General features: G+C 47.6%; 1 protein-coding gene across 1 annotated transcript in view; it reads right to left on the bottom strand.

The window, feature by feature from the left end:
- Positions 1 to 1,160: 1,160 nt before the first annotated feature.
- The window catches only part of znf296 (zinc finger protein 296), a 97,886-nt gene continuing 72,025 nt past the window's right edge, over positions 1,161 to 27,021 (bottom strand). The window contains exon 4 of the mRNA XM_063063479.1: positions 1,161 to 6,403. Coding sequence (XP_062919549.1) covers positions 5,588 to 6,403 — 816 coding nt within the window. The 3' untranslated portion in view covers positions 1,161 to 5,587. The remainder of the gene's footprint in view (positions 6,404 to 27,021) is intronic.

A 27,021-nucleotide genomic window follows, 5' to 3' on the forward strand; every position in this document is an offset into this window, starting at 1 on the left:
TTGGGCCCATGTCTATAAATCTGTCAAAATTGTCACAGAAGTGGATAGGCTGGTTAAGAAGTTGTATGATGTAATGGCCTTCATTAATTAGGGGACTGAGTTCAAGAGCTGCTCTATAAAACCACACTTCATTTCTGGTCACCTCATTACAGGAAGGACACAGAAACTTTAGATGGGGTGCACGGGGATTTACCAGAATGCTACCTGGATTAGAGAGGATAGTTCAAAATTCAAAGTAAATTTATTATCGAAGTAGCAATACGTCACCATATACAACCCTGAGATTCATTTTCTTGTGGGCATACTCAATAAATCTATAGAATAATAACCTTAACAGAATCAACGAAAGATCACACCAACGTGGGCTTTTAGCCAGAGTGTTGAAAACAACTAACTGTGTAAATACAAAAAGAAACAATAATAATAATAAATAAATAAGCAATAAATATCAAGAACACGAGAAGAAGAAATGAATGGGAGATTGGGTGAGCTGGGGCTTTTCTCTTCGGGGCGAAGGGGGATAGGAAGTGACTTGATAGAGCTGTGTAAGATGATAAGAGGCATAGATTGATTGACTGATCAGCCAGATACTTTTCCCCATGGCAGAAACGGCTGATATGAGAGGATATTAAGGTGATTGGATGGAATCATGTCAGAGGTAGAGTGGTTGCTGTGTGGACCTCTACCAGGTGTCATGGTCGAGGCAGATACAGTAGGGACATTTAACAGACTCATAGACAGGCACATGGATGATTGAAAAATGGAGTTATGTGGGAGGGAAGGGTTAGATTGACCTTGGAGTAGGTTAAAAGACCAGCACAACGTTGTGAGCTGTACTGTGCTTTAAATTTGTGGCTAACAGAATTGTAAGTGTTCAACAAATCAACAATCTTTATGATTCTTCTCAGCCCCTTTGTTAAGTAATTCAACATAGGTACTGTATATTCCCATCACATATGGGAGGGGTGGCTGTGACAAATCCCTTCTGAACTACCAAATCCACGAGCCTTTTGACTAACATTTTAGTAAATAACTTTAATAATATTGAGCCGCACCAAGTCCAGCTCCTTCAGTTTTTCTGCCGATGAGGAACTCGCTGACGGGGGTAGGCCTGCAGTTCGTTAAGTTCTTCATGTCCAGCAGGATCTTGTGATCGTAAAATAAAAATATGTTTAATAGTAATCAGCTGCCAATCATCCAGCAATCTTGCTTTCTCCACCTCGTCAAATTTTGGAATAAGGGTTGTCTAGCTATTTTACATTGGGGTGGGCATTTAACCCAAGAAGCAAACACATTGGTCGTTAGGAAAAGGATCACAAGGCAATCACACTCTCCAAAGCATCCATTTTTAATTCAGGTACAGGAAATTCAGCTTTATAAAATCCATTAAAAACATTACTTTTATTTTCAAAACTTGGGTTAGAGTATTTTTACAAAATACCTTCCCTGTAAATCAAAACCTCTTTTCAGTGTTGTCATAGGATTGTTTTTCTTTCTTGGCAAGGCGTCAACCACTTAATCCATCTTTTTGGACAGTACTTCACCCAAAGAATTTCCCTAGTGCCGACCACCACCTCAGGATGCCCTAACGCACTTAACGTGCAGTGAAGAGCTTCTGCGATGCAGCCAATGTGTGCACAGCAAGATCCCACTGCATCTGGTCTCTTTGAACGAACCCTCCCTCCTCCTTGATCGAAATAACATTTGAGGGGTCTTTTACGTCCGCCGAGGAGGGCAGACGGGGCCTTGGTTTAATGTCCCGTCCCAAAGACAGCTCCTTCTGAGACTGCGGAGCTCCCTCGTGATGGAAGCAGGGTGCGTTGGCCTGGATGGTGCAGTCTTCAAGAAAGGGGAAGGAGCGGTGGGGTGAGGGAGGGGCGGGGCAGTGACTTCCAGCTTCTCAGAACCGGAGGTTGTCCGATAAATGGATATGAGGACTTTGGGATACATCCTGAGTTCCAGATAGGTAGGCAGTGGTGTGTGTGTGTGTGTGTGTGTGTGTGTGTGTGTGTGAGTGAGAGAGTGAGTGTGTGTGAGTGAGAGAGTGTGTGTGTGTGTGTGTGTGTGTGTGTGTGTGTGTGTGTGTGTGTCTGTGTTTCCTCTGCAACGCACCCCTTCCAGTTCATCCGGTGACAACACTGTTATGTCCTACCCAGCCCTTTGGACCCTCACCCTCTCCTAGCCTCCTCACCCAGAAAGAATCCCCTACCAAACATTAACTCAAGATAAACCCTGTTACCCAGAACAAATACCCCACATAGCGATACAATAAAATAGGTCAGTGCTACCTGGCAAGAGATTGTACAGTTTAACTGCTATTTTAGATGCCCTGAAACATGCCAGTTTTTTAAAAAAGTTCACAAGATCAGACAATACCACATTCAATGCATTCTCCAACTCTTATCCCCTGATTTGCCTCCTCCTTTCCATTGCAAACTGTGTTTGACACAGATTTAAATCCACCCTGGTTATCACAGAGACATTGAAAATAGAAAAGGGCAAAGGTCATATAAAACTCTCACCCTACCCCTGGCTGAAGATCCCGGGCACTACGCGGCTTTGCTGCCATGTACAAAACACACATGTTCTAAAAATATTAATAAAACGAGGGGGAGGAGTGAGATCTGATCTCTGAATGCCACCAACAACCCCTGTACGGAACTGGAGCCTCATCTGTCATCTTCAACCCAGCTCCATGGCTCTCACAGGTTCACGTCACCATATTTCCAAGGCGAAGCCAAGAGCATCTCACTTCACCCATAAAGGGCCCTGGCCATAAGGAGTTAGTGGGGGGGGGGGTTGGTGGGAGCGACTCCACAGACTGAGAGAATGAGGCCTACAGGCTCAAGGCTCGCTTGTCCCTTCCCTTGCAGACGCAGGGCCTGTTTCTTCCCTCCCTCTCCCCCAGGTCCTACATCAGCCTTTTGACCCAACAGGCCTGAGGCCTGGCCCCTTCCCACAGCCTCTCACACTGCTCATTCCCACCACCCCTCTCCCCAGTCCTAATGATACCTCAGGCTCGGTGCATCCCCACAGGCTCAAGGTTTGTGTTTCCATTCCCCCAGCAGAACCAAGGCCTGTTCACCACTCCTTCATGCCCAAGGCCAAATGATCACCCTCTCGGGCCTAGTGCTGGGGTTGGAGGGGGCTGGGTATTGAAGCTGAAATGATCGAGGCTTCGCACGTCTGGAAAACGGCAGGCTGTTCCTCTCTGTTGGGTATTTTACACCCATGTTACTTTCCTTCCTTCGAGCCAAGGAATCCTTCTCCAGACCCTCATCCTCAATCAGTACGTGAACATCCAGCAGCAACCACGGAAAGCTTCAGGAAGTCCTGAGGTTATGGAAGTGCAGGCCTCCATTCACAAGCCCAGTGAAGGCCAAACGACCCACAACTTCTGGGGAAGTGGGTTGGAAGGGTCCCAAAAATCCCCTACCCATATCTGAAGGAGGTGCTTCCTGAGTATTGCTCCCTGAGCAGCCTGGTTATAATCTTGCATCACTCTGCAATTCAGCAGACTGTCCGTCACAGATAAGGAGAGATTCCACAAATAAAAACTGAGGCACAAGACCGGCAGTTCAGTCCAACAGTTCAAAGTAACAGGTGCCACTCTAAGCAGAATTAACAGTGGCGTAATTTCCGCCTCTGCAGACTTGCCAACAACACCTCTCACTGTGATAGTGTGCCCTCAGCCTCCGCCGTCCTCACCTCCTTTACTTGGAGTGTTTCAAACCAATTTTTGGAAACTTTAGAACTGTCATTTGGTTTCAGGAGTGTCTTGGGGAGGGAGGCAAAGGATTAAGGGCAGAATTCCCGAGTTCAAGGCCTACCATCGTAGGCCTTCGCAGTGGCATTAGGAATACCTGAATTGTCCCAACCCCCCAGCAGATGTTTAAAGTCACCACCTCCTCCCTAAATTACTGTGGAGTCCTTCGGAATAGAAAATTTATCTCTAGTGCTGGTCTATGAACATAATGATCATAACGTACAAAAATGTCCTTTCAAACGTAGCATTGCTATTCGGAATGATAATTGAGTTCAGGTCATCCATTGGCTGTGGAGAGAAGGGGACAGGGTCACCCTGATGTGGGGTAGGAAGAAGGGGTGAGAACTCTAGGCATTTGGGGTAATATCACGGAGTCAGTCCACTTCAAACCTGACAAAAGTGCTGCCACTAGGGAGGGGTGGGGAAAGAGTACTATCCACCTATTGCCAAAAAGGGTAAACTAAGGGAATGCCTATAAAATCATATGACATAGGAGGAGAATTAGTCTGCATTCAGCCCATCCGGCCCGCTGAGCATGGCTTATTTATTGTCCCTCTCAACCCCATTCCTGGCATGCTTTCCAAAGTCCATAAAACCCAGAGCTCGGTAAAGCCGACAGGGCTCACCCACGTCCACTTTTGTCTATCTTTCAATCCTCTTAAGGCACTTCCTTTGAGTTTCTTTGCCCCTCTTCTTCTTGCCCTGCCCTGAGTTATTGGGAAATGAAGGGTCGTTAATTTCAGGACAAGCTTCCCTTCCCCGCCCCCGCCGCTACCACCCTGCCAAACCCGTCGACTGTGCAGGAGAATGCACACTGTTGGCTGGCTGACATGGACAATGTGCCCCCCTCTGGCCACTTAGTTGGTCATCTAGCTCTTTCTCCAAAAGTTTTCTGCACCACTTCAGCACCAAGTGGCAAACCCTGTCTCCGGTGTCTGTTTCTAAAATGCAAAGTTATTTCTGGCCCATGAGTCACGTCGTGCATCTTTCACCTTGGACATGAGAGGTCAATTACCCCTGAGCTGCTCATCAACTTTGGCAGAGGGAAAAGAACTTGGGAACTGCATTTCACAGTTGGCCAACTCAACTGAAGCCTCAGTTTTTGGCAGATGCTTCCCAAATGGGAATAGAGGGGGAAACACTTTTCTCCAGAGAGGGTAGAGCCCTCTCCCACAGGGGTGGGATTGAAGACGACAGCGGGGAGGTATAAATCCTAAGAGATAAGGAAAGAAAGATACAGGCTAAAGAGAATTTTGGTCTGCTGGGCTGAAGGGCCTACTTCTATACTGTACAACTCAATGAGTAGGATTTGGGGATTGAGTTGAGATACACTGAGTAGGAATGGTCTTTTTCTCTGCCTCTCTCTCACACTCTGAAGTTTGGGAAAATAAACCCGGAGTGTTCTGAGAGGTGTGGACAGTAGCAAAGAGAGCTTCAACCGGGGGGGCACAACCTCAGGAATGTAAACCTAGAACCTTTTTGGTCTGTGATGAAAGGGGTATTTCTTCAGGGTCCAAAGACCCTTTGGAATTCTCTCCCTCTTGGGGGGCCATGGATGCCTCAAGCAGAGGTCAGTGGTTACTCAGGTGAGGTGGGGTGTTGGTTGGAATCCTGAGACACTGGGCGGGAAAGGCACAAATCCGCTATGACTTCCTTGGGGGAAGAGAAGGTGGGCTGGGAGGATGGGCAAGGGGGAGGGGAGAGGATGTCTATATGGGGAGGGAGTGTGGACGTGACAAAGGAAAGCTGCACTTGCTGTGGGATTCCTGTGCTCTGCCCCCTCCCCGGGGCACGGCGGGTCGCTCTCCCTGCTGCCCTGCTCTAGTGGAAGGGCTGGGCGTCCTGTAACTGTTCGCCATGCCGTTTCTTGACGTGCTTTTCCAGGGTGCTGTAGATGCTGAAGGGGATGTGGCACGTACGGCAGCGGTAGACCTCCTTTCCCGGCTGGACGTGCGTTTTCATGTGGCGTGTCAGCTTGCTGCTCTGGGTGCAAGCGTAGGGGCAGAGCTCGCAGCGGTACGGCCGCTCACCGGTGTGGCTACGCCGATGCACTGTCAGGTTGCTGGCGTTGCGGAAAACCTTGCCACAGAACTCGCAGGCATTGCGCCGGCGGCCTTCATCCCCGCCTCCGCCACCCAGCCGCTTGGGCGTGCCAGGCCCGCTGTCTGCCGACACGTCCCGGGGCGGGCTGGACGAGCAGGAGCCACCGTTGTTGTCGCCGCCGGAGTTCTCAGAGGCCGGTGAGGCCCGGGGGGCAGGGGACGGGGAGGGAGTGGTGGCGGAAGAGGAGGCGGGAGGAGGGGGAGGGGGAGGCAGGGCGGCCGGCTGCCGGGATGCAGCGCAGTCAGCCAGCCAGCGGGAGTAGAAGTTGAAGCCGGCCTCCTCCGGGCCCGAGCCCGGTTCGGACTTCACGGCGGTACGCAACAGGCTGGATCCCAACGGCGACACTAGTAGACTCTTGGTGTGGTAGCTGAAACCATTGGCCAGGCCTGGGACTGCGGGCTGCTCAGCCTCACCATTGGCCAGCAGCCGCTCCGAGTCCGAGGCCGGCCCGTTGCCCTCGCTGTCCGATGGCTCGGTCGCGTCTTCCGGCCGTGTCTCCTCACCCTGGTCCGGGTCCACCATCATCTCTTTAATCTGTTGGCAGAAACAGAGGTTTCCGTGAGATAATAAGAAATAGGAGTATAATTAGGCCAACATGAGGAAATCTGCAGATGCTGGAATTTCAAGCAACACACACAAAAAATGCTGGTGAACGCAGCAGGCCAGGCAGCATCTCTAGGAAGAGGTGCAGTCGACATTTCATGCCGAGACCCTGACGAAGGGTCTCGGCCCGAAACGTCGACTGTACCTCTTCCTATAGATGCTGCCTGACCTGCTGTGTTCATCGGCATTTTTTGTGAGTATAATTAGGCCATTTGGCCTGTTGACTCTGCTCCACCATTTCATCATGGAAAATCCATTTTCACTCTCAGCCCCAATCTCCTATCTTCTCCCAATATCCTTCATGCCCTGACTAATCAGGAATCATCAGCCTCTGCCTTAAAAAGTACCCAATGACTAGGCTTTCACAGCCCCTGCGGCAACAAATTCCACTAATTCACTTCTCTTTGGCTAAAGAAATTACTCCTCATTTCTTTTCTAAAAGGATACCCCTCTAAGCTGAGGCTGTGTCCTCTGGTTTTAGACTCCCCTCAATGCAGGAGACATTCTCTCCACATCCAAAGGCCTTTCGCCATTCGACAGTTTTCAATGAGATCTCAACTCATTCTTCTGAACTCCAGTGAATAGAGGCCCAGAGACACCAAATGCTCCTCATAATGACAAGCCTTTCAATACTCTCCAACTCGAAATGTTAAAATGTTAAAATCTGAAAGGTTGCTGGAAACCTTTCAGGCCATTGGAGCCTGGCCAACAGCAGCTCCCAGTGATGATAGCCTTTATCTGGCTACCCGAACTGCACCTGCTCCGTAACTGCCGCACTCTTTTGTCAGAGTTTCACAGAACAGAATCAGGTCAATCGGCCTGACACACCCGTGTTGACCAAGGCATCTTTGTAAGTTAAGACTACAAGACACAGGGACAGAATTAGGCCACTCAGCCCATTGAGATGGCTCTGCCACTTCATCACAGCTGATTTGTTATCGTTCTTGACCCTATTCTCTCGACTTCCTGTAACCTTTGACATCCTAACTAATCAAGAACCTATCAAGCTCTTCTTTAAATAGAACCATGTGGTCTGCACAGCCATCTTGTGGTCATAGAAACATAGAAACATAGAAAATAGGTGCAGGAGTAGGCCATTCGGCCCTTCCAGCCTGCACCGCCATTCAGTATGATCATGGCTGATCATCCAACTCAGAACCCTGCCTCAGCCTTCCCTCCATACCCCCGATCCCCGTAGCCACAAGGGCCATATCTAACTCCCTCTTAAATATAGCCAATGAACTGGCCTCAACTGTTTCCTGTGGCAGAGAATTCCACAGATTCACCACTCTCTGTGTGAAGAAGTTTTTCCTAATCTCAGTCCTAAAAGGCTTCCCCTTTATCCTCAAACTGTGACCCCTCGTTCTGGACTTCCCCAACATCGGGAACAATCTTCCTGCATCTAGCCTGTCCAATCCCTTTAGGATTTTATACGTTTCAATCAGATCCCCCCTCAATCTTCTAAATTCCAACGAGTACAAGCCCAGTTCATCCAGTCTTTCTTCATATGAAAGTCCTGCCATCCCAGGAGTCAATCTGGTGAACCTTCTTTGCACTCCCTCTATGGCAAGGATGTCTTTCCTCAGATTAGGGGACCAAAACTGCACACAATACTCCAGGTGTGGTCTCACCAAGGCCTTGTACAACTGCAGTAGTACCTCCCTGCTCCTGTACTCGAATCCTCTCGCTATAAGTGCCAGCATACCATTCGCCTTTTTCACCGCCTGCTGTACCTGCATGCCCACTTTCAACGACTGGTGTATAATGACACCCAGGTCTCGTTGCACCTCCCCTTTTCCTAATCGGCCACCATTCAGATAATAATCTGTTTTCCTATTTTTGCCACCAAAGTGGATAACTTCACATTTATCCACATTAAATTGCATCTGCCATGAATTTGCCCACTCACCCAACCTATCCAAGTCACCCTGCATCCTCTTAGCATCCTCCTCACAGCTAACACTGCCGCCCAGCTTCGTGTCATCTGCAAACTTGGAGATGCTGTATTTAATTCCCTCATCCAAGTCATTAATATATATTGTAAACAACTGGGGTCCCAGCACTGAGCCTTGCGGTACCCCACTAGTCACTGCCTGCCATTCTGAAAAGGTCCCCTAAAGGAAGTCCTGTGCCCCACTTGCTCGTATTTGGCTCATACCCTCTAAGTCTTCCCTGTCCATGTATCTGTCCAAGTGTCTTTTTGTCACGTCAGCCTAAAATTGACTCACAAGAGTCAAACAGGCCATTCAGCCGAACGGTTGCACGCAAACCACAATGCCTTTCTGATGGCTTTGCGGACGAAACGAAGGTAGGTGGAGGGGTAGGTAGTACTGAGGAAGCAATGCGATTGCAGTGGAAGAATGGGCAAAAAGTGGCAAATGGAATACAGCGCTGGGAGATGTATCATAATGCATTTTGGTAAAAGGAACAATAGTGCATACTATCTACTAGTTCCACTAGCCTGCATTTTTTCCGGTATCCCTCTAAACCTCCCCGCTGAACACCAGTGGACAGCAGGCAGAATATTCTCCATCTACTATCACTCTCTGTCTTCTGTAGACGAGTTCAATTCTGAATGCACACAGCCGAGTTTTCATGGATCCACATGGGAACCTCATCAAATGCCTGTCTGAAATCTGTGTACTGTGCAACACATCCACTGCCTTACATTTAGTCATTTCCTTCGTCACCTCCTTGGGAAAAAATCAATCAGTCTCATAAGGCACAGCCCATCCCTCACATAACCATGCTATCTATCTCTAACTACAGTACTCTGCAATAGTCTGAGACACATGCAGTATGTATCACTAGGGGGCCTGAGACTTTTGCACGGTACTGTAGTAATTTTATGTTTTGCACTGTACTACTGCCACACAAAGAACAACATTCATGACACACGTGAGTGATGATAAACCTGATTCTGATATAGGTCTCTACTGTGGACTGAGAGTGGGAAGGGGTCAGGGAGAGGGGAATCATGGTTAGGAAAAGGGGAAGGGAGAGGGGAGGGAGCAGGAAGCACCAGAGAGACATTCTGTAATGATCAATAAACCAATTGTATGGAAACAAATGACCTTGCCTGGTGTCTCAGGACCGGGTGTACCTGCCCCTTACTTGGCACTCTTCCTCTGCCACCTTTCCCACAGTGCTCCACACTCGCCATTCCCAACATCCTTTGCTCCCACCAGATTTAAAAATTGGTTTCTGCTCCACGTTGAATGTTGAAAGGACGAGATAAAGTGGATGCGGAGAGGATGTTTCCTCTGGTGGGGGTATCCAGAACTAGACGGCACAGCCTCAAAATTGAGAGGCAACCCTTTAGAACAGGGGTAAGGAGGAATTTCTTTAGTCAGAGAGTAGTGAACCTGTGGAATGTTCTGCCACAGACTGCGGTGGAGGCCAAGCCCATGGGTATATTTAAGGTGGAAGTTGATAGTTTCCTGATCGGTCAGGGTATCAAAGGATGTGGTGAGAAGGCAGATGTATAAGGTTGAGTGGGATCCGGGATCAGCCATGATGGAATGGTGGAGCACACTCGATGGGCTGAATGGCCTGATTCTGCTCCTATGTCTTATGGCATTGACAAATACAGTACTGTGCAAAAGTCTTCAGGGCCCTAGCTATATATATATGTACCTGAGACCTTTGCACAGTACTGTATCACCAAATGCTTGTAAATCAGGTCCCTCCGAATCCTCTCATTAATTTTCCCACCTCTGATGTAAGCCTCACAGGCCTATAATTTCCAGGATTATCCCTATTCCCTTTCTTGAACAGCATTTACCATCCTCCAATTGCCCCGGTCCCAGACCAGGGAGGAAGCAAAGGTCACTGTCAACACCCTAGCAATCTCTTCCCTCACTTCCTGTAATAACTGGGGTGTATCCCGTCTAGCCCCAGGGACTGATCTGTCATACTGCTTTTCAGAAACTGCCACACCGCCTCTATCTTAACCTTGACATGCTCCAGCACATTAGACTGTTCTATGCTGACCTCACATTTGTCAAAGTCCTTCTCCTTGGCCAACACTGAACAGACTATTCATTAAAGTCCTCCCCACCCTCCAGGCACACACTTACCCCTTTATCCCTCATTGGTCCTATCAAACAACTGATTGTGGACATCAGAAAGGGTAAGATGAGGGGGGGGGGGAACACAAAGCAGTTCTCATCGAGGGATCAGAAGTGGAAAGGGTGAGCAATTTCAAGTTCCTGGTTATCAACATCTCTATGGATCTATCCTGGACCCAACCTCTCAAGAGGGCTACAAAGAAAACATGACAGCAGCTATACTTCATTAAGAATTTGAAAAGATTTGTTATGTCACCAAAAACATTCAAAAATTTCAACAGAAGTACTAGAAACATAGAAACCCCACAGCACAATACAGGCCCTTCGGCCCACAAAGCTGTGCCGAACATGTCCCTACCTTAGAACTACCCAGGCTTTACCCATAGCCCTCGATTTTTCTAAGCTCCATGCATCCATCCAGGAGTCTCTTAGAAGACCCCATCGTTTCCATCTCCATCGCCATCACCAGCAGCCCATTCCACAGACTCACCACTCACTGTGTAAAAAACAAGGACACAACCCACCCAGCCAACACACTTTTCGTCCCTCTTCCCTCCGGGAGAAGGCTCAGGAGCTTGAAGACTCGTACGGCCAGATTTGGGAACAGCTTCTTTCCAACTGTGATAAGACTTCTGAAGGGATCCTGACCCGGATCTGGGCCGTACCCTCCAAATATCCGGACCTGCCTCTCGGTTTTTTTTTGCACTACCTTACTTTCCCTTTTCCATTTTCTATTTATGATTTATAATTTAATTTAAATTTTTTATATTTGCTATCGATTTGTAATCCAGGGAGCACGAAGCGCAGTATCAAATATCGCTGTGATGATTGTACACTCTATTATCAATTGTTTGGCGACAATAAAGTAAAGTAAAGTAAAAGTAATGCTATATTCTGCCATCATATTTGATCTACCAAAATAAACCACCTCACATTTATCTGGGTTTAACTCCATCTGCCACTTCTCAGCCCAGTTTCGCATCCTATCAATGTCCCACTGTAACCTCTGACAGCCCTCCACACTATCCACAACACCCCCAACCTTTGTGTCATCAGCAAATTTACTAACCCATCCCTCCACTTCCTCATCCAGGTCATTTATAAAAATCACAAAGAGTAGGGGTTCCAGAACAGATCCCTGAGGCACATCACTGGTCACCAACCTCCATGCAGAATATGATCCATCTACAACCACTCTTTGCCTTGTGTGAGCAAGCCAGGTCTGGATCCACAAAGCAATGTGCCCTTGGATCCCATGCCTCCTTACTTTCTCAATAAGCCTTGCATGGGGTACCTTGTCAAATGCCTTGCTGAAATCCATATACACTACATCTACTGCTCTACCTTCATCAATGTGTTTAGTCACATTCTCAAAAAATTTAATCAGGCTCGTAAGGCACGACATGCCTTTGACAAAGCCATGCTGACTATTCCTAATCATATTATGCCTCTCCAAATGTTCACAAGTCCTGCCTCTCAGGATCTTCTCCATCAACTTACCAACCACTGAAGTAAGACTCACTGGTCTATAATTTCCTGGGCTATCCCGACTCCCTTTCTTGAATAAGGGAACAACATCCACAACCCTCCAATCCTCCAGAACCTCTCCCGTCCTCATTGATGATGCAAAGATCATTGCCAGAGGCTCAGCAATCTCCTCCCTCACTTCCCACAGTAGCCTGGGGTACATCCCGTATGGTCCCGGTGCCTTATCCAACTTGTTGCTTCCCAAAAGCTCCAGCACATCCTCTTCTTTTAATATCGACATGCTCAAGTTTTTCAGTCCACTGCAAATCATCCCTACAATCATCAAGATCCTTTTCCGTAATGAATACTGAAGCAAAGTATTGATTAAGTAACTGCTATCTCCCCCGGTTCCATACACACTTTTCCACTGTCATACTTGATGAGTCCCATTCTCTCATGTCTTATCCTGTTGCTCTTAACATACTTGTAGAATGCCTTGGGGTTTTCCTTAATCCTGTCCGCCAAGGCCTTCTCATGACCCCTTCTGGCTCCCCTGATTTCATTCTTAAACTCCTTCCTGCTAGCCTTATAATCTTCTAGATCTTTATCATTACCTAGTTTTTTGAGCCTTTCCATAAGCTCTTCTTTTCTTCTTGACTAGATTTTCAACAGCCTTTGTGCACCACAATTCCAGTACCCTACCATCCTTTCCCTGTCTCATTGGAATGTATCTACACAGAACCCCATGCAAATATCCCCTGAACATATGCCACATTTCTTCTGTACGTTTCCCTGAGAACATCTGTTTCCGATTTCTAGCGCCTCTTCCTCAGGGCACCACTGCTCAATACAAGAGGACATGGCTTTAAGGTAAGGGGTGGGAAGTTCAAGGGGGATATTAGAGGAAGGTTTTTTACTCAGAGAGTGGTTGGTGCGTGGAATGCACTGCCTGAGTCAGTGGTGGAGGCAGATACACTAGTGAAATTTAAGAGACTACTAGACAGGTATATGGAGGAATTTAAGGTGGGGGGTTATATCGGAGGCAGGGTTTAAGGGTCTTCACAGCATTGTGGGCCGAAGGGCCTGTACTGTACTAATCTATGTTCTAATTTATGCTTCCAAGTTACTGCCTGATAGCCTCATTGTTCCCCTTACTCCAATTAAACGTTTCCCTAACTCGTCTGTTCCTATCCCTCTCCAATGCTATGGTAAAGGAGATAGAATTGTGATCACTATCTCCTAAATGCTCTCCCACTGAGAGACCTGACACCTGACCAGGTTAATTTCCCAATACCAGATCAAGTACAGCCTCTCCCCTTGTTGGCTTATGTACATATTGTGTCAAGAAACCTTCCTGAACACACCTTACAAACTCTACCCCATCTAAACCTTCACTCTAGGGAGATGCCAGTCGATATTTGGGAAATTAATATCTCCCACCACGATGACCCTGTTATTATTACACCTTTCCAGAATCTGTCTCCCTATCTGCTCCTCGATGTTCCTGTTACTATTGGGTTGTCTATAAAAAACACCCAGTAGAGTTATTGATCCCTTCCTATTCCTAACTTCCAGCCACAGAGACGTTGTAGACAACCCCTCCATGACTTCCTCCTTTTCTGCAGCCGAGACACTGTCTCTGATCAGCAGTGCTATGCCCCCACCTCTTTGCCTCCCTCCCTGTCCTTTCTGAAACATCTATGGAGAGCATTCTAATTGGCTGTATCATCGTCTGGTACGGGGTGGGGGGGGGGCAACGGCACAGGATCAAAGTAAGCTGCACGGTTGTAAACAGTCGGCTCCACCACGAGCACGAGCACTGGTCTCCACAGTGTGCAGCGTGTCTCCAAGGAGCGATGCCCCCCGCCACCAGATTTCTGAATGGACGTTGAACCCATGAACCACCTCACCACTTCTCTATTTCTATTTTTGCCCTACTTATTTAACTTTTTTATTGAACTAAATTAATACACACACAGACACGCACACACAAACTGTAATTCAGGAGTTTTTCTATTATTATGATTGCACTGTACTGCTGTCACAAAGGTGACGACATGCCGGTGATATAAAAACTGATTGTGATTGACTCTCATCCTCCTCCTGTTCCACACGTATATGCAGAAACCCTTGCAGGTGTGTTTTCCTTAACGCTACTCACCAAGGATTTCTCATTTCTCATGCCTCTTCCACCTCTCTTCTTCAGCACCTTCCTGGCTACTTTATAACTCTCAGGGCCCTTTGCTCCCTAAACCTTCAAACATGTCTTCTTCTTTCGCTTGACCAAATGTTCCACCTTTCTTGTCAATTATAGGTTCTTTACCCTACCGTCCATTCCTGCTTCACTGGGACAATCCTATCCTGAACCCAAGCAATGGCTCCCTAAAACAACTTCCACAATGGAATTTCACTACGGAAATGCATTTCCATAGTGTATTTCACTAAGAACATCCATTCCCAATTTACGATCCCAACTTCCTCCCAAATACCATTTTAATCTCTCAGTGGGAGAGCATTTTGGAGATAGTGATCACAACTCTATCTCCTTCACCATAGCATTGGAGAAGGATAGGAACAGACAAGTTAAGGAAACGTTTAATTGGAGTAACAGAAATATAAGGCTATCAGGCCAGGAACTTGGAAGCATAAATTGGAAACAGATGTTCTCAGGGAAATGTACCGAAGAAATATGGCAAATGTTCAGGGGATATTTGTGTGGAGATCTGCATAGGTACGTTCCAATGAGACAAGGAGAGGATGGTAAGGTACAGGAACCGTGGTGTACAAAGGCTGTTGTAAATCTAGACAAGAAGAAAAGAAGAGCTTATGAAAGGTACAAAAAGCTAGGTAATGGTAGAAAACTAGAAGATTATAAGGCTAGCAGCAAAGAGCTCAGGAAATAAATTAGGAAAGCCAGAAGGGGTCATTGAAAGGCCTTGGCAGACAGGATTAAGGAAAACCCCAAGGCATTCTACAAGGATATTAAGAGCAAGAGTATAATATGTGAGAGAGAAGGACCAATCAAGTGTGACAGTGGAAATGTGTGTATGGAACCGGACGAGATAGCAGAGGTACTTAATGAGTACATTGCTTCAGTATTCACTATGGAAAAGGATCTTGGTGATTGTAGGGATGACTTACAGCGGACTGAAAAGCCGGAGCATGTAGATATTAAGAAAGAGGATGTACAGAAGCTTTTGGAAAGCATCAAGTTGGATAAGTCACCAGGACCGGACGAGATGTTCCCCAGGCTACTGAGGGAGGTGAGGGAGGAGATTGCTGAGCCTCTGGCAATGATCTTTGCATCATCAATGGGGATGGAAGAGGTTCTGGAGGATTAGAGGGTTGCGGATGTTGTTCCTTTATTCAAGAAAGGGAGTAGAGATAGCCCAGGAAATTATAGCCCAGTGAGTCTTACCTCAATGGTTGGTATGTTGATGGAGAAGATCCTGAGAGGCAGGATTTATGAACATTTGGAGAGGTATAATATGTTTAGGTATGGGTTTGTCAAGGGCAGGTTGCGCCTTACGAGCCTAATTGAATTTTTTGAGGATATGACTAAACACATTGATAAAGTTAGAGCAGTAGATGTAGTGTATATGGATTTCACAAGGCATTTGATGAGGTACCCCATGCAAGTTTTTTTGAGAAAGTAAGGAGGCATGGGATCCAAGAGGTCCTTGCTTTGTGGATCCAGAACTGGCTTGCCCACAGAAGGGAAAGAGTGGTTGCAGATGGGTCAGATGGAGGTTGGTGACCAGTGGTGTGCCTCAGGGATCTGTTCCGGGACCCCTACTCTTTGTGAATTTTATAAACAACCTGCATGAAAAAGTGGAGGAATGGGTTAGTAAATTTGCTGATGACACAAAGGTTGGAGGTGTTGTGGATAGTATGGAGGGCTGTCAGAGGTCACATCGGGACATTGATAGGATGCAAAAATGGGCTGAGATGTGGCAGATGGAGTTCAACCCAGATAAGTGTGAGATGATTCATTTTGGTAGGTCAAATATGATGGCGGAATATAGTATTAATGGTAAGACTCTTGGCAGTGTGGAAAAGCAGAGGGATCTTGGGGTCCGAGTCCATAGGACACTCAAGGCTGCTACGCAGGTTGACTCTGTGGTTAAGAAGACATACGGTGTATTGGCCTTCATCAATCGTGGGATTGAGTTTAGGAGCCGAGAGGTAATGTTGCAGCTATATAGGACCCTGGTCAGACCCCACTTGGAGTACTGTGCTCAGTTCTGGTCACCTCACTACAGGAAGGATGTGGAAGCCATAGAAAGGGTGCAGAGGAGATTTACAATGATGTTGCCTGGATTGGGGAGCATGCCTTATGAGAATAGATTGAGTGAACTCGGCCTTTTCTCCTTGGAGCGACGGAGGATGAGAGGTGACCTGATAGAGGTGTATAAGATGATGAGAGGCATTGATCATGTGGATAGTCAGAGGCTTTTTCCCAGAGCTGAAATGGCTAGCACGAGAAGACACAGTTTTAAGGTGCTTGGAAGTAGGTACAGAGGAGCTATCAGGGGTAAGTTTTTTACGCAGAGAGTGGTGAGTGTGTGGAATGGGCTGCCGGCGACGGTCGTGGAGGCGGATACAATAGGGTCTTTTAAGAGACTCCTGGACAGGTACATGGAGCTCAGAGAAACAGAAGGCTATGGGCAACTCTAGGTAACTTCACAGGTAAAGACACGTTCGGCACAGCTTTGTGGGCTGAACGGCCTGTATTGTGCTGTAGGTTTTCTATGTTTCTATGTTTCTAATTAGTCACCTTCCCCAATTAAGTACTTTCTGATACTGCTTGTCACTGTCCGAGACTATGGATGGTATTTGAGTGGTTAGCACAACTAGCGACCCGGGTTTCAATTCTCTCCGTTATTTGCAAGGAGTTTGTATGTTCTCCCCATGACCGCCTGGGTTTCCTCCAGGAGATCCCGTTTCCTCCCATAGTCCAAAGACGCACCAGCTGAGGGGGTTAATTGGTCATTGTAAATTGTCCTGTGATTCGGCTAGGATTAAAACAGACACAGCTTGGAGGGCTGGAAGGGAATATTCTGTTCTGTATTATAAAAATAAATAGATAGATGGCAGATAGAGAGAGAGATGGAGATAGAGAGAATGAGAGGAGAGAAAGAAAGAGAGAAAGAGAAAGAGAGACAGGAAGGAAAGAGGGGAAGTAGGAGGGAAGAAGGGTGTTGGTGTTTGGTGGTCACCATCTCTGAAATGCTCACCCGCCAATAAACCTGCCACCTGACCGGCTTCACTTCCTGGCACTAGATCCAGTGTGGCCTCTCCTCTAGGCAGATTGTCCGTGCATCGTGCCAGGAATCCTTCTGGGACACACCGAACAAATTCTGCCCCATCTAAATGTTTTGCTGTAAGCTGGTGCCAATCAGTATTAAGGAAGTTGAAGAGACTGCTGAGCCTCCTGCAGTATTTTGAGTGTGTCGGTTGAAGGCAACCCTGCTATATTTTCACCTTTCCAAAATTTGCCTACTTATCTGCTCCTCATTGTCCCTGTTGCTATTGGAGGGTCTATTGAAAACTCCCAATTGAGTGATTGCTCCGTTTCCTGTTTCTGACTCAGTAGACTACGCTCTCTATCTGCAGCTGTGATACCTTCTCCCCTCAGGCCGTGAGGCTACCGAGCACTCCGCCACCACCCAAGCCTCATCACGTATGAAGCCCCAGTAGCATTATTCTGTTCACTTTTTAACGTGTCACAAATGGATCTTATTATTTGTGATAATATTACTTTATGTGTTGGGCTCGTCAGTGATATTATCTGTGTTGTGCAGCATGTTCTATGTAGAGGTATACATGAGTACATTTGAAATGACAATAAACAAAATTGAATTTGTGTATGCAACATTCCTAGTAAATCTCTCAGTCGCCTTACAGTACTGGGGAGCTGGGTTCAATTCCCACCGCTGCCTGTAAGGAGTTTGATCGTTCTCCCTGTGATCCGGCCGGTTTCCTCCAGGTGCTCCGGTTTCCTCCCACAATCCATAGAATAATAACCACAACAGAATAACCACACCAACATGGGCGTTCAACCAGAATGCAGAAGACACCAAGCTGATCAATTATAAACAGAAAGAAATAATAAATAACTAAATAAACAAGCAAATAAATTAATAAACAAATAAGCAATAAATATTGAGAACATGAGATGAAGAGTCTTTGAAAGTGAGTCCATTAGTTGTGGGAATGGTTCAGTGTTGTGGTGAGTGAAGTTATCCACACTGGTTCAGGAGCCTGATGGTTGTGGGATAATAACTGTTCCTGAACCTGGTGGTGTGGGACCTGAGGCTCATTGTGGTGAGTGAAGTTATCCACACTGGTTCAGGAGCCTGATGGTTGTGGGGTAATAACTGTTCCTGAACCTGGTGGTGTGGGACCTGAGGCTCATTGTGGTGAGTGAAGTTATCCACACTGGTTCAGGAGCCTGATGGTTGTGGGGTAATAACTGTTCCTGAACCTGGTGGTGTGGGACCTGAGGCTCATTGTGGTGAGTGAAGTTATCCACACTGGTTCAGGAGCCTGATGGTTGTGGGGTAATAACTGTTCCTGAACCTGGTGGTGTGGGACCTGAGGCTCCTGCACTTTTTGACTGTTTCTGTGCCGAATGACGCTATAAGTCCATGGAAAGTCCAATTAGACAACAGTACTGCCCAGTTGGCCTTGTGAGGGTGGGTCAATTTGAGGATGGGCACATGAACTGATCAACAGTGAGACACGCACATATAAAAAGTATTCACCGCCCCCCCCACCCCCCGGAAGTTAATAATACAAAATAATTGATTGCATAAGAATTCACCCCTATAATATGACACACCAATTTATCACTGGTGTAGCAATTGGTTTTAGAAGTCACAAAATTGGTTAAATGGAGATCTGTTTTTGGAGACTTGTGTGCAGTCAAGGTGTTTCGATTGATTGTAGTAAAAATATACATATCTGGAAAGTCCAACTGCTGGTGAGTCAGTATTCTGGAAAAAACTACATCATGAAGACAAAAGAACACGCCAAGCAAATCTGTGAAAAGGTTATTGAAAAGCACAAGTCAGGAGATGGATACAAGAAAATTTCCAAGTCACCGAAAATCCCTTGGAGAACAGTTAAGTCAATCATCAAGCAATGGAAAGAATATGGCACAGCTGTAAATCTGCCTCGAGCAGGCCGGCCTCAAAAACTGAGTGACCATGCAAGTGAGGACTAGTGAGGGAGGACACCGAGAGACCGATGACAACTCTGGAGGGGTTACAAGCTTCAGTGGCTGAGATGGGAGAGACTGCACATACAACAGTCTGCATGGGTGCTTCTTTATGGGAGAGTGACAAAGAGAAAGCCACTGTAGAAAAAAAAACTCACATGAAGTTTGCCAGGAGCCATGTAGGAGACTCTGTGTCAGCTGGAAGATGGTTCTATGGTCTGATGAAACCAAAATTGAACTTTTCGGCCATCAGACTAAACACTAAGTTTGGCATAAACCAAACACCGCGTATTATCAAAAACACACCATCCTTGCTGTGAAGCATGGTGGTGGCTGCATCATGCTGTGGGGATGCTTGTGAAGGTAGAGGGTAAAATGAATGCAGCAAAATACAGGGAAATTCTGGAGGAAAACCTGATGCAATCTGCAAGAGAACAGTGACTTGGGAGATTTGTTTTCCAGCAAGGCAATGACCCCATGCATAATGCCAAAGCTAGACAGGAATCTCTTAAATAAAACCATGTCCTGGAGTGGCCAAGTTGGAGTCCAGACCTCAATCCAATTGTGAATTTGTTGTTGGACTTGGAAAAGGCTGTTGATTCACGATTCCCATGCAGTCTGACAGAGCTTGAGCAGTTTTGTAAAGAAGAATGGGGAAAAATTGTAGTGTCCAGATGTGCAAAGCTGATAGAGACCTATCCACACAGACTCAAGGCTGTAATTGCTACCAAAGGAGCATCTACTAAATACTGACTTGAAGGGGATGAATACTTATACAATTACTTTGTGCTTTATATTTGTAATTAATTTAGATCACTCTGTTTTCACTTTAGCACAGAAGAATCTTTTTCTGTTGATCAGTGTCAAAAAAGCCAAATTAAACCTTTTGGCTGACTGTGCCCTCGCCTCTGTACTTTCCTCCCTCCATCCCTCCCCCGTACCTCCCTCCATCCCTCCCCCCGTCTCTCCCCCCATCCCTTCCCCTGTCTCTCCCCCCATTCCTCCCTCCGTACCTCCCTCCATCCCTCCCCCGTACCTCCCTCCATCCCTCCCCCGTCTCTCCCTCCATCCCTTCCCCTGTCTCTCCCCCCATTCCTCCCTCCGTACCTCCCTCCATCCCTCCCCCGTACCTCCCTCCATCCCTCCCCCGTCTCTCCCCCATCCCTCCCCCCCGTACCTCCCTCCATCCCTTCCCCCATCTCTTCCCCATCCCTCTCCCCGTACCTCCATCCATCCCTCCCCCCGTCTCTTCCCGCATCCCTCCCCTGTCTCTCCCTCCATCCCTCCCCCCGTCTCTCCCTCCATCCCTTCCCCTGTCTCTCCCCCCATTCCTCCCTCCGTACCTCCCTCCATCCCTCCCCCGTACCTCCCTCCATCCCTCCCCGTCTCTTCCCCCATCCCTCCCCCGTACCTCCCTCCATCCCTCCCCGTCTCTTCCCCCATCCCTCCCCCGTACCTCCCTCCATCCCTCCCCCGTACCTCCCTCCATCCCTCCCCCGTCTCTCCCCCCATCCCTCCCCGTACCTCCCTCCATCCCTCCCATCTCTTCCCGCATCCCTCCCCCGTACCTCCCTCCATCCCTCCCCGTCTCTCCCCCGTACCTTCCCCTGTCTCTCCCCCCATTCCTCCCTCCGTACCTCCCTCCATCCCTCCCCGTCTCTCCCCCCATCCCTCCTCCTGTACCTCCCTCCATCCCTCCCCGTCTCTCCCCCGTACCTTCCCCTGTCTCTCCCCCCATTCCTCCCTCCGTACCTCCCTCCATCCCTTCCCCTGTCTCTCCCCCCATTCCTCCCTCCATACCTCCCTCCATCCCTCCCCCGTACCTCCCTCCATCCCTCCCCGTCTCTTCCCCCATCCCTCCCCCCGTACCTCCCTCCATCCCTCCCCCGTCTCTCCCTCCATCCCTCCCCCGTACCTCCCTCCATCCCTCCCCCGTCTCTTCCCCCATCCCTCCCCCCGTACCTCCCTCCATCCCTCCCCTGTCTCTCCCTATAAGATGCCAGTGAAGTCTGCAGCTACCATAATAGCCACATTGTGAAGTAACTGTCTGCTCCCCTGTGCAATATCACAGGACAGGACATTAATCATGCTACACAAACAGAAGGCTCATCAGTCAGGAAGAGAATAACCGTTAATATTAGACTGTGAGATATAGGAGCAGAATTAGCCCATTTGGCCCATTGAGTCTGTGCTGTCATTTCATCATGGCTGATTCATGTTCCCTCTCAGCCTCAGTCTCCTGCCTTCTCCCCATATCCCTTCATGCCCTGACCAATCAAGAATCTATCAACCTCTGCCTTAAATATACATAGAGACTTGGCCTCCACAGCAATGAATTCCACAGATCCACCATCCTCTGGCTAAAGAAATTCCTCCTCACCTCTGTTCTAAAAGGACGCCCCTCTGCTCAGACGCTGTGTCCTCAGGGCCTAGACTACCCCCAACCATAGAAAATCTCTTCTCTCTATCGAGGCCTTTCACTAATCAATAGGTGTCAATTAGGTCACCCTCTCATTCTTCTAAATTCCAGTGAATAGAGGCCAAGAGCCAATACTCTTCAAATGACAAGCCATTCAATCCTGGAATCATTTTTGTGAACCTCCTTTGAACACTCTCCAGTTTCACAAAGCCTTTCTAAGATATAGGGCCCAAGCCCACTCACAGTATTGTAAGTAAGGGCTCACCAGTGCTTTATAAAGTCTCAACATTACATCCTTGCTTTTATATTCTAATCCTCTTGAAAAAAATGAATGCTAACATGGCATATTTTTTGCCTGCTGAAACCTCGTGGATCAGGTTGGGTATTCTGTACCAAGGAGGAATTCAGCACAGTCTGAGGAACAAAAGCTCCCAGCTTCCGTTTACCATCTCCATGATCACCCAAGCTTCTAATGAAGGTGCTTCTATTCCTTGGTAAAACTGCAGGTAATTTCCCTGGGGCAGAGTAGGCTGACCCAAGACATCACTTGGTGATTCCCCTCTTGGCCCAGCCATTGGGTCTCTCTTCCACCCATCCAAGATATCTACCAGGAGTACTGCATGTGCAGGGCCCTTAGCTTTATCAATGACCCCACCCATCTGCCCCACAATTTCCCATCCCCCCCCCAACAGGAGGCACCTTAGCATTAGGACAAAGACTGTTAGAATGGGAAACAGCTTCCTCCCCCAGACTACTGAAATCCCTGCCGTCTCATCATGTATATACTGTATATACAGTAGCAATATACTGTTTACTTGTGTCGTAAATGCACCTTATTAACTTGCGAATTTATTTGTGGTAATATTACTGTATGTGTTATGCCTGTGTGTGTGAGTTATATGTAACATGTTGTACACCTTTGGTCTGGAGGAATATTTGGTGGTATACAATCCCAATGAAGGGGCCCGGCCCGAAACGTTGATTGTTTAATCTTTCCCATAGATGCTGCTCGGCCTGCCGGCTTCCCCCTGCATTCTGTCCGTGTTGCTATGTACATATGGTTCCTTGAGGTTGTTATAGCCGGGGGTGGTAATGGCAACAAGCTCCCACTACCTATTAAATGGTGTATGTCTCAAATAGCCTCTGACAGCCAAGTCCAGCTCCTGGCCTTCACGTGAGGCTTAGCTACTAAGCCCAGCAGAACCATTTCTACTGACAGGAGAAGGGGCAAATGTGGGTTACTGGCACCTTAAAACTGGTCACTTCAGGCAGATGAGGCTCATCAGCTGTGGTTGGCAGCTCAGCTGGAAGGAAAACTCTGACCTCAAACCTCCGCTGCCTTGTGGCTATACCCAACTCATGGGGAAGGTTTTGGGAGTAAACCCCGAGGGAAAGATCCAGAGCCGGACACCTGCACTCAATGCTGACTGGCAACTCCTGCGATGCTGCTGGTGCCATTTGGCATTGGTCTGTGCTGTTCCTTTGCTACACGGGCATCCGCTTGCTCTCCATATCGTACTGCCCAAGCTTGCGTGTCTAGACAGCTGGGATGCAACATCCACGGTCAACCTTGAGTGACGGAAGCCTCAGATACATGTATACGATTGAAGTGACAATAAGCTTAAACTTGGACTTGCGTATACAGTACTGCTGGTAAACATCTCGGATGGGTGGAAGAGACCTCAATGGCTAGGCTTGGACTCAATATCCTCTCCAAGTCAGAACCACTGCTGAACGTGAAATATTTTCAGCCAACTACGTCTACATAAATCAGACACCTTCTTCCCACTATCCTGGGCCAAAGGGAACAGCATCCAGGAAGACAGCTGTATAGAGCGGGAGTCCGAGTAGAGGGAGTCAGAGTACGAGGGCATTGACTCAATGGGGCTTCAATGATAATGGATCAAGACGAAGTAAGTTACTTGTGAAAAATAGGATAAGGAAGCTTATCTGCGAGGCCAGTGTTCTGTACTGGGCCAGGTTAGGGAACTGGAGATGCAGCTCAATGACCTTCATCTGGTCAGGGACAATGAGGAGGTGATAGATTGGAGCTATAGGCAAGTAGTCACACTGGGGCCTTGGGAGACAGATAATTGGGTAACAATCAGGTGAGGGAAGAGCAAGAGTCAGATACTAGAGGCTGTCCCTCTTAACAATAAGTACTCCTGCTTGAGTACTGTTGGGGGTGGGGGGAAATGACCTACCTGAGGGAAGCAACAGTGGTCGCGCCTCTGGCACAGAGTCTGGCCCTGTGGCTCAGAAGGGTAGGGAAAGGAAGAGGTTGGCAGCAGTGATAGGGGACTCTATAGTTTGGGGGTCAGACGGGTGATTCTGTGGACACAGGAAAGAAACACAGATGGTAGTTTGCCTCCCAGCTGCCAGGGTCCGGGATGTTTCTGATCGCGTCCACGATATCCTGAAGTGGGAAGGAGAACAGCCAGAGGTTGTGGTACATATTGATACCAATGACAAAGGTAGGAAAAGGGAGGAGATCCTGAAAGCAGACTACAGGGAGTTGGGAAAGAAGCTGAGAAGCAGAACCACAAGGGTAAAAATCCCGGGATTACTGCCTGTGCCACGTGACAGTGAGTATGGGAACAGAGTGAGGTGGAGGATAAATGCGTGGCTGAGGGATTGGAGCAGGGGGCAGGGATTCAAATTTCTGGATCATTGGGACCTCTTTTGGGGCAGGCGTGACCTGTACAAAAAGGACGGGTTGCACTCGAGTCCGAGGGGGACCAATATCCTGGCGGGGAGGTTTGCTAAGGCTACTGGGGAGAGTTTAAACTAGAATTGCTGGGGGGTGGGAATCGAACTGAAGAGACGGAGGAAGGAATGGTTGGCTCACAAATAGAGAAAGCTTGTAGACAGTGTGAGAGGAAGGATAGACATGTGATAGAGAAGGGACACGCTCAGACTGATGGTTTGAGATGTGTCTATTTTAATGCAAGGAGTGTCATGAACAAAGTGGACGAGCTTAAAGCGTGGATCAGTACTTGGAGCTATGATGTTGTGGCCATTACGCAGACTTGGATGCTCAGGGGCAGGAATGGCTACTTAGAGTGCCAGGCTTCAGATGTTTCAGAAAGGACAGCCGGGGGGGGATGCAAAAGAGGTGGGGGTGTGGCACTGTTGATCAGAGATAGAGTCACAGCTGCAAAAAAGGAGGAAGTCATGGAGGGGTTGTCTACTGAGTCTCTACGGGTGGAAGTTAGAAACAGGAAGGGGTCAATAACCACCCAATAGTAACAGGGACATCAAGGAGCAGATAGGGAGACAGATTCTGGAACGGTGCAATAATAACGGGGTTGTCGTGATGGGAGATTTTAGTTATCCCAGTACCGATTGGTATCTTTCTGGAGTGAGGAGTTTAGATGGGGTGGAGTTTGTTAGGTGTGTTCAGGAAGGTTTCCTGACTAAAAGAGAAGAGGCTGTACTTGATCTGGTATTGGGAAATGAACCTGGTCAGGTGTCAGATTTCACAGTGGGAGAGCATTTTGGAGATAGTGATCACAGTTCTATCTACTTTAGCATAGCATTGGAGACGGATAGGAACAGACAAATTAGGAAAACGCTTAATTGGAGTAAGGGAAAATTTGAAGCTATCAGGCAGGAACTTGGAAGCATAAATTGGGAAGAAATGTTCTCAGGGAACTGTATAGCAGAAATGTGGCAAATGTTCAGGGGATATTTGCGTGGAGTTCTGCATAGGTATGTTCCAATGAGACAGGGAAAGGATGGTAGGATATAGGAACCATGATGTACAAAGGCTGTTGAAAATCTAGTCAAGAAGAAAAGCTTACGAAAGGTTCAAAAAACTAGATACTGATAGATAGCTAGAAAATTATAAGGCTAGCAGGAAAGAGCTTAAGAATGAAACTAGGAGAGCCAGAAAGGGGCCATGAGAAGGCCTTGGCAAGCAGGATTAAGGAAAATCCCAAGGTATTCTACCAGTATGTGAAGAGCAAGAGGATAAGACGTGAGAGAATAGGACTAATCAAGTGTGACAGTGGAAAAGTGTGTATGGAACTAGAATAGGTAGCGGAGGTACTTAATGAATACTTTGCTTCAATATTCACCATGGAAAAGGACCATGGTGATTGTAGGGATGAGTTAGAGCAGACTGAAAAGCTTGAGCATATAGTCATTAAGAAAGAGGATGTGCTGGAGCTTTTGGAAAGCATCAAGTTGGATAAACTACTGGGACCGGATGGGATGTACCCCAGGCTACTGTGGGAGGCAAGGGAGGAGATTGCTGAGCCTCTGGTGATGATCTTTGCATCATCAATGGGGACGGGAGAGGTTCTGGAGGATTGGAGGGTTGAGGGTGTTGTTCCCTTATTCAAGAAAGGGAGTAGAGATAGCCCAGGAAATTATAGCCCAGTGAGTCTTACCTCAATGGTTGGTATGTTGATGGAGAAGATCCTGAGAGGCAGAATTTATGAACGTTTGGAGAGGCATAATCTGATTAGGGATAGTCAGCATAGCTTTGTCAAAGGCAGGTTGTACCTTACCAGCCTGATTGAATTTTTTGAGGATGTGACTAAACACATTGATGAAGGTAGAGCAGTAGATGTAGTGTATATGGATTTCAGCAAGGCATTTGATAAGGTACCCCATGCAAGGCTTATTGAGAAAGTAAGGAGGCATGGGATCCAAGGTGACCTTGCAGTATTGGCTTGCCCACAAAAGGCAAAGGCAAAGATATGAGAGGATCATGGGACAGGAGGCCTAGGGAGAAAGAAAAGTGGCGGGGGCGGGGAGCCCAGAGGATGGGCAAGGGATATAGTCAGAGGGACAGAGGGAGAAAAAGGAGAGAGAGAAAAAGAATGCGTGTATATAAATAAATAAATAATGGATGGGGTACGAGGGGGAGGTGGGGCATTAGCGGAAGTTTGAGAAGTCAATGTTCATGCCATCAGCTTGGAGGCTACTCAGACGGAATATAAGGTGTCATGCCACCAGGTTTCTCCCTAGGCCTTCTGTCCCATGATCCTCTCGTATCCCTTTTGCCTATCACCTGTCCAGCTCTTGGCTCCATCCCTCCCTCTCCTGTCTTCTCCTATCATTTTGGATCTCCCCCTCCCCTTCCCACTTTCAAATCTCTTACTAGCTCTTCCTTCAGTTAGTCCTGACGAAGGGTCTTGGCCCGAAACATCGACTGTACCTCTTCCTAGAGATGCTGCCTGGCCTGCTGCATTCACCAGCAACTTTTATGTGTGTTGCTTGAAATTCCAGCATCTGCAGATTTCCTCGTGTTTGCTGGCAGAATATAGTATTAATGGTAAGACTCTTGGCAGTGTGGAGGATCAGAGGGATCTTGGGGTCCAAGTCCATCGGACACTCAAAGCTGCTGTGCAGGTTGACTCTG

This window comes from Mobula hypostoma, chromosome 12 (genome assembly GCF_963921235.1).
Source record: "Mobula hypostoma chromosome 12, sMobHyp1.1, whole genome shotgun sequence".
Classification (NCBI taxonomy): Eukaryota; Metazoa; Chordata; class Chondrichthyes; order Myliobatiformes; family Myliobatidae; genus Mobula; species Mobula hypostoma.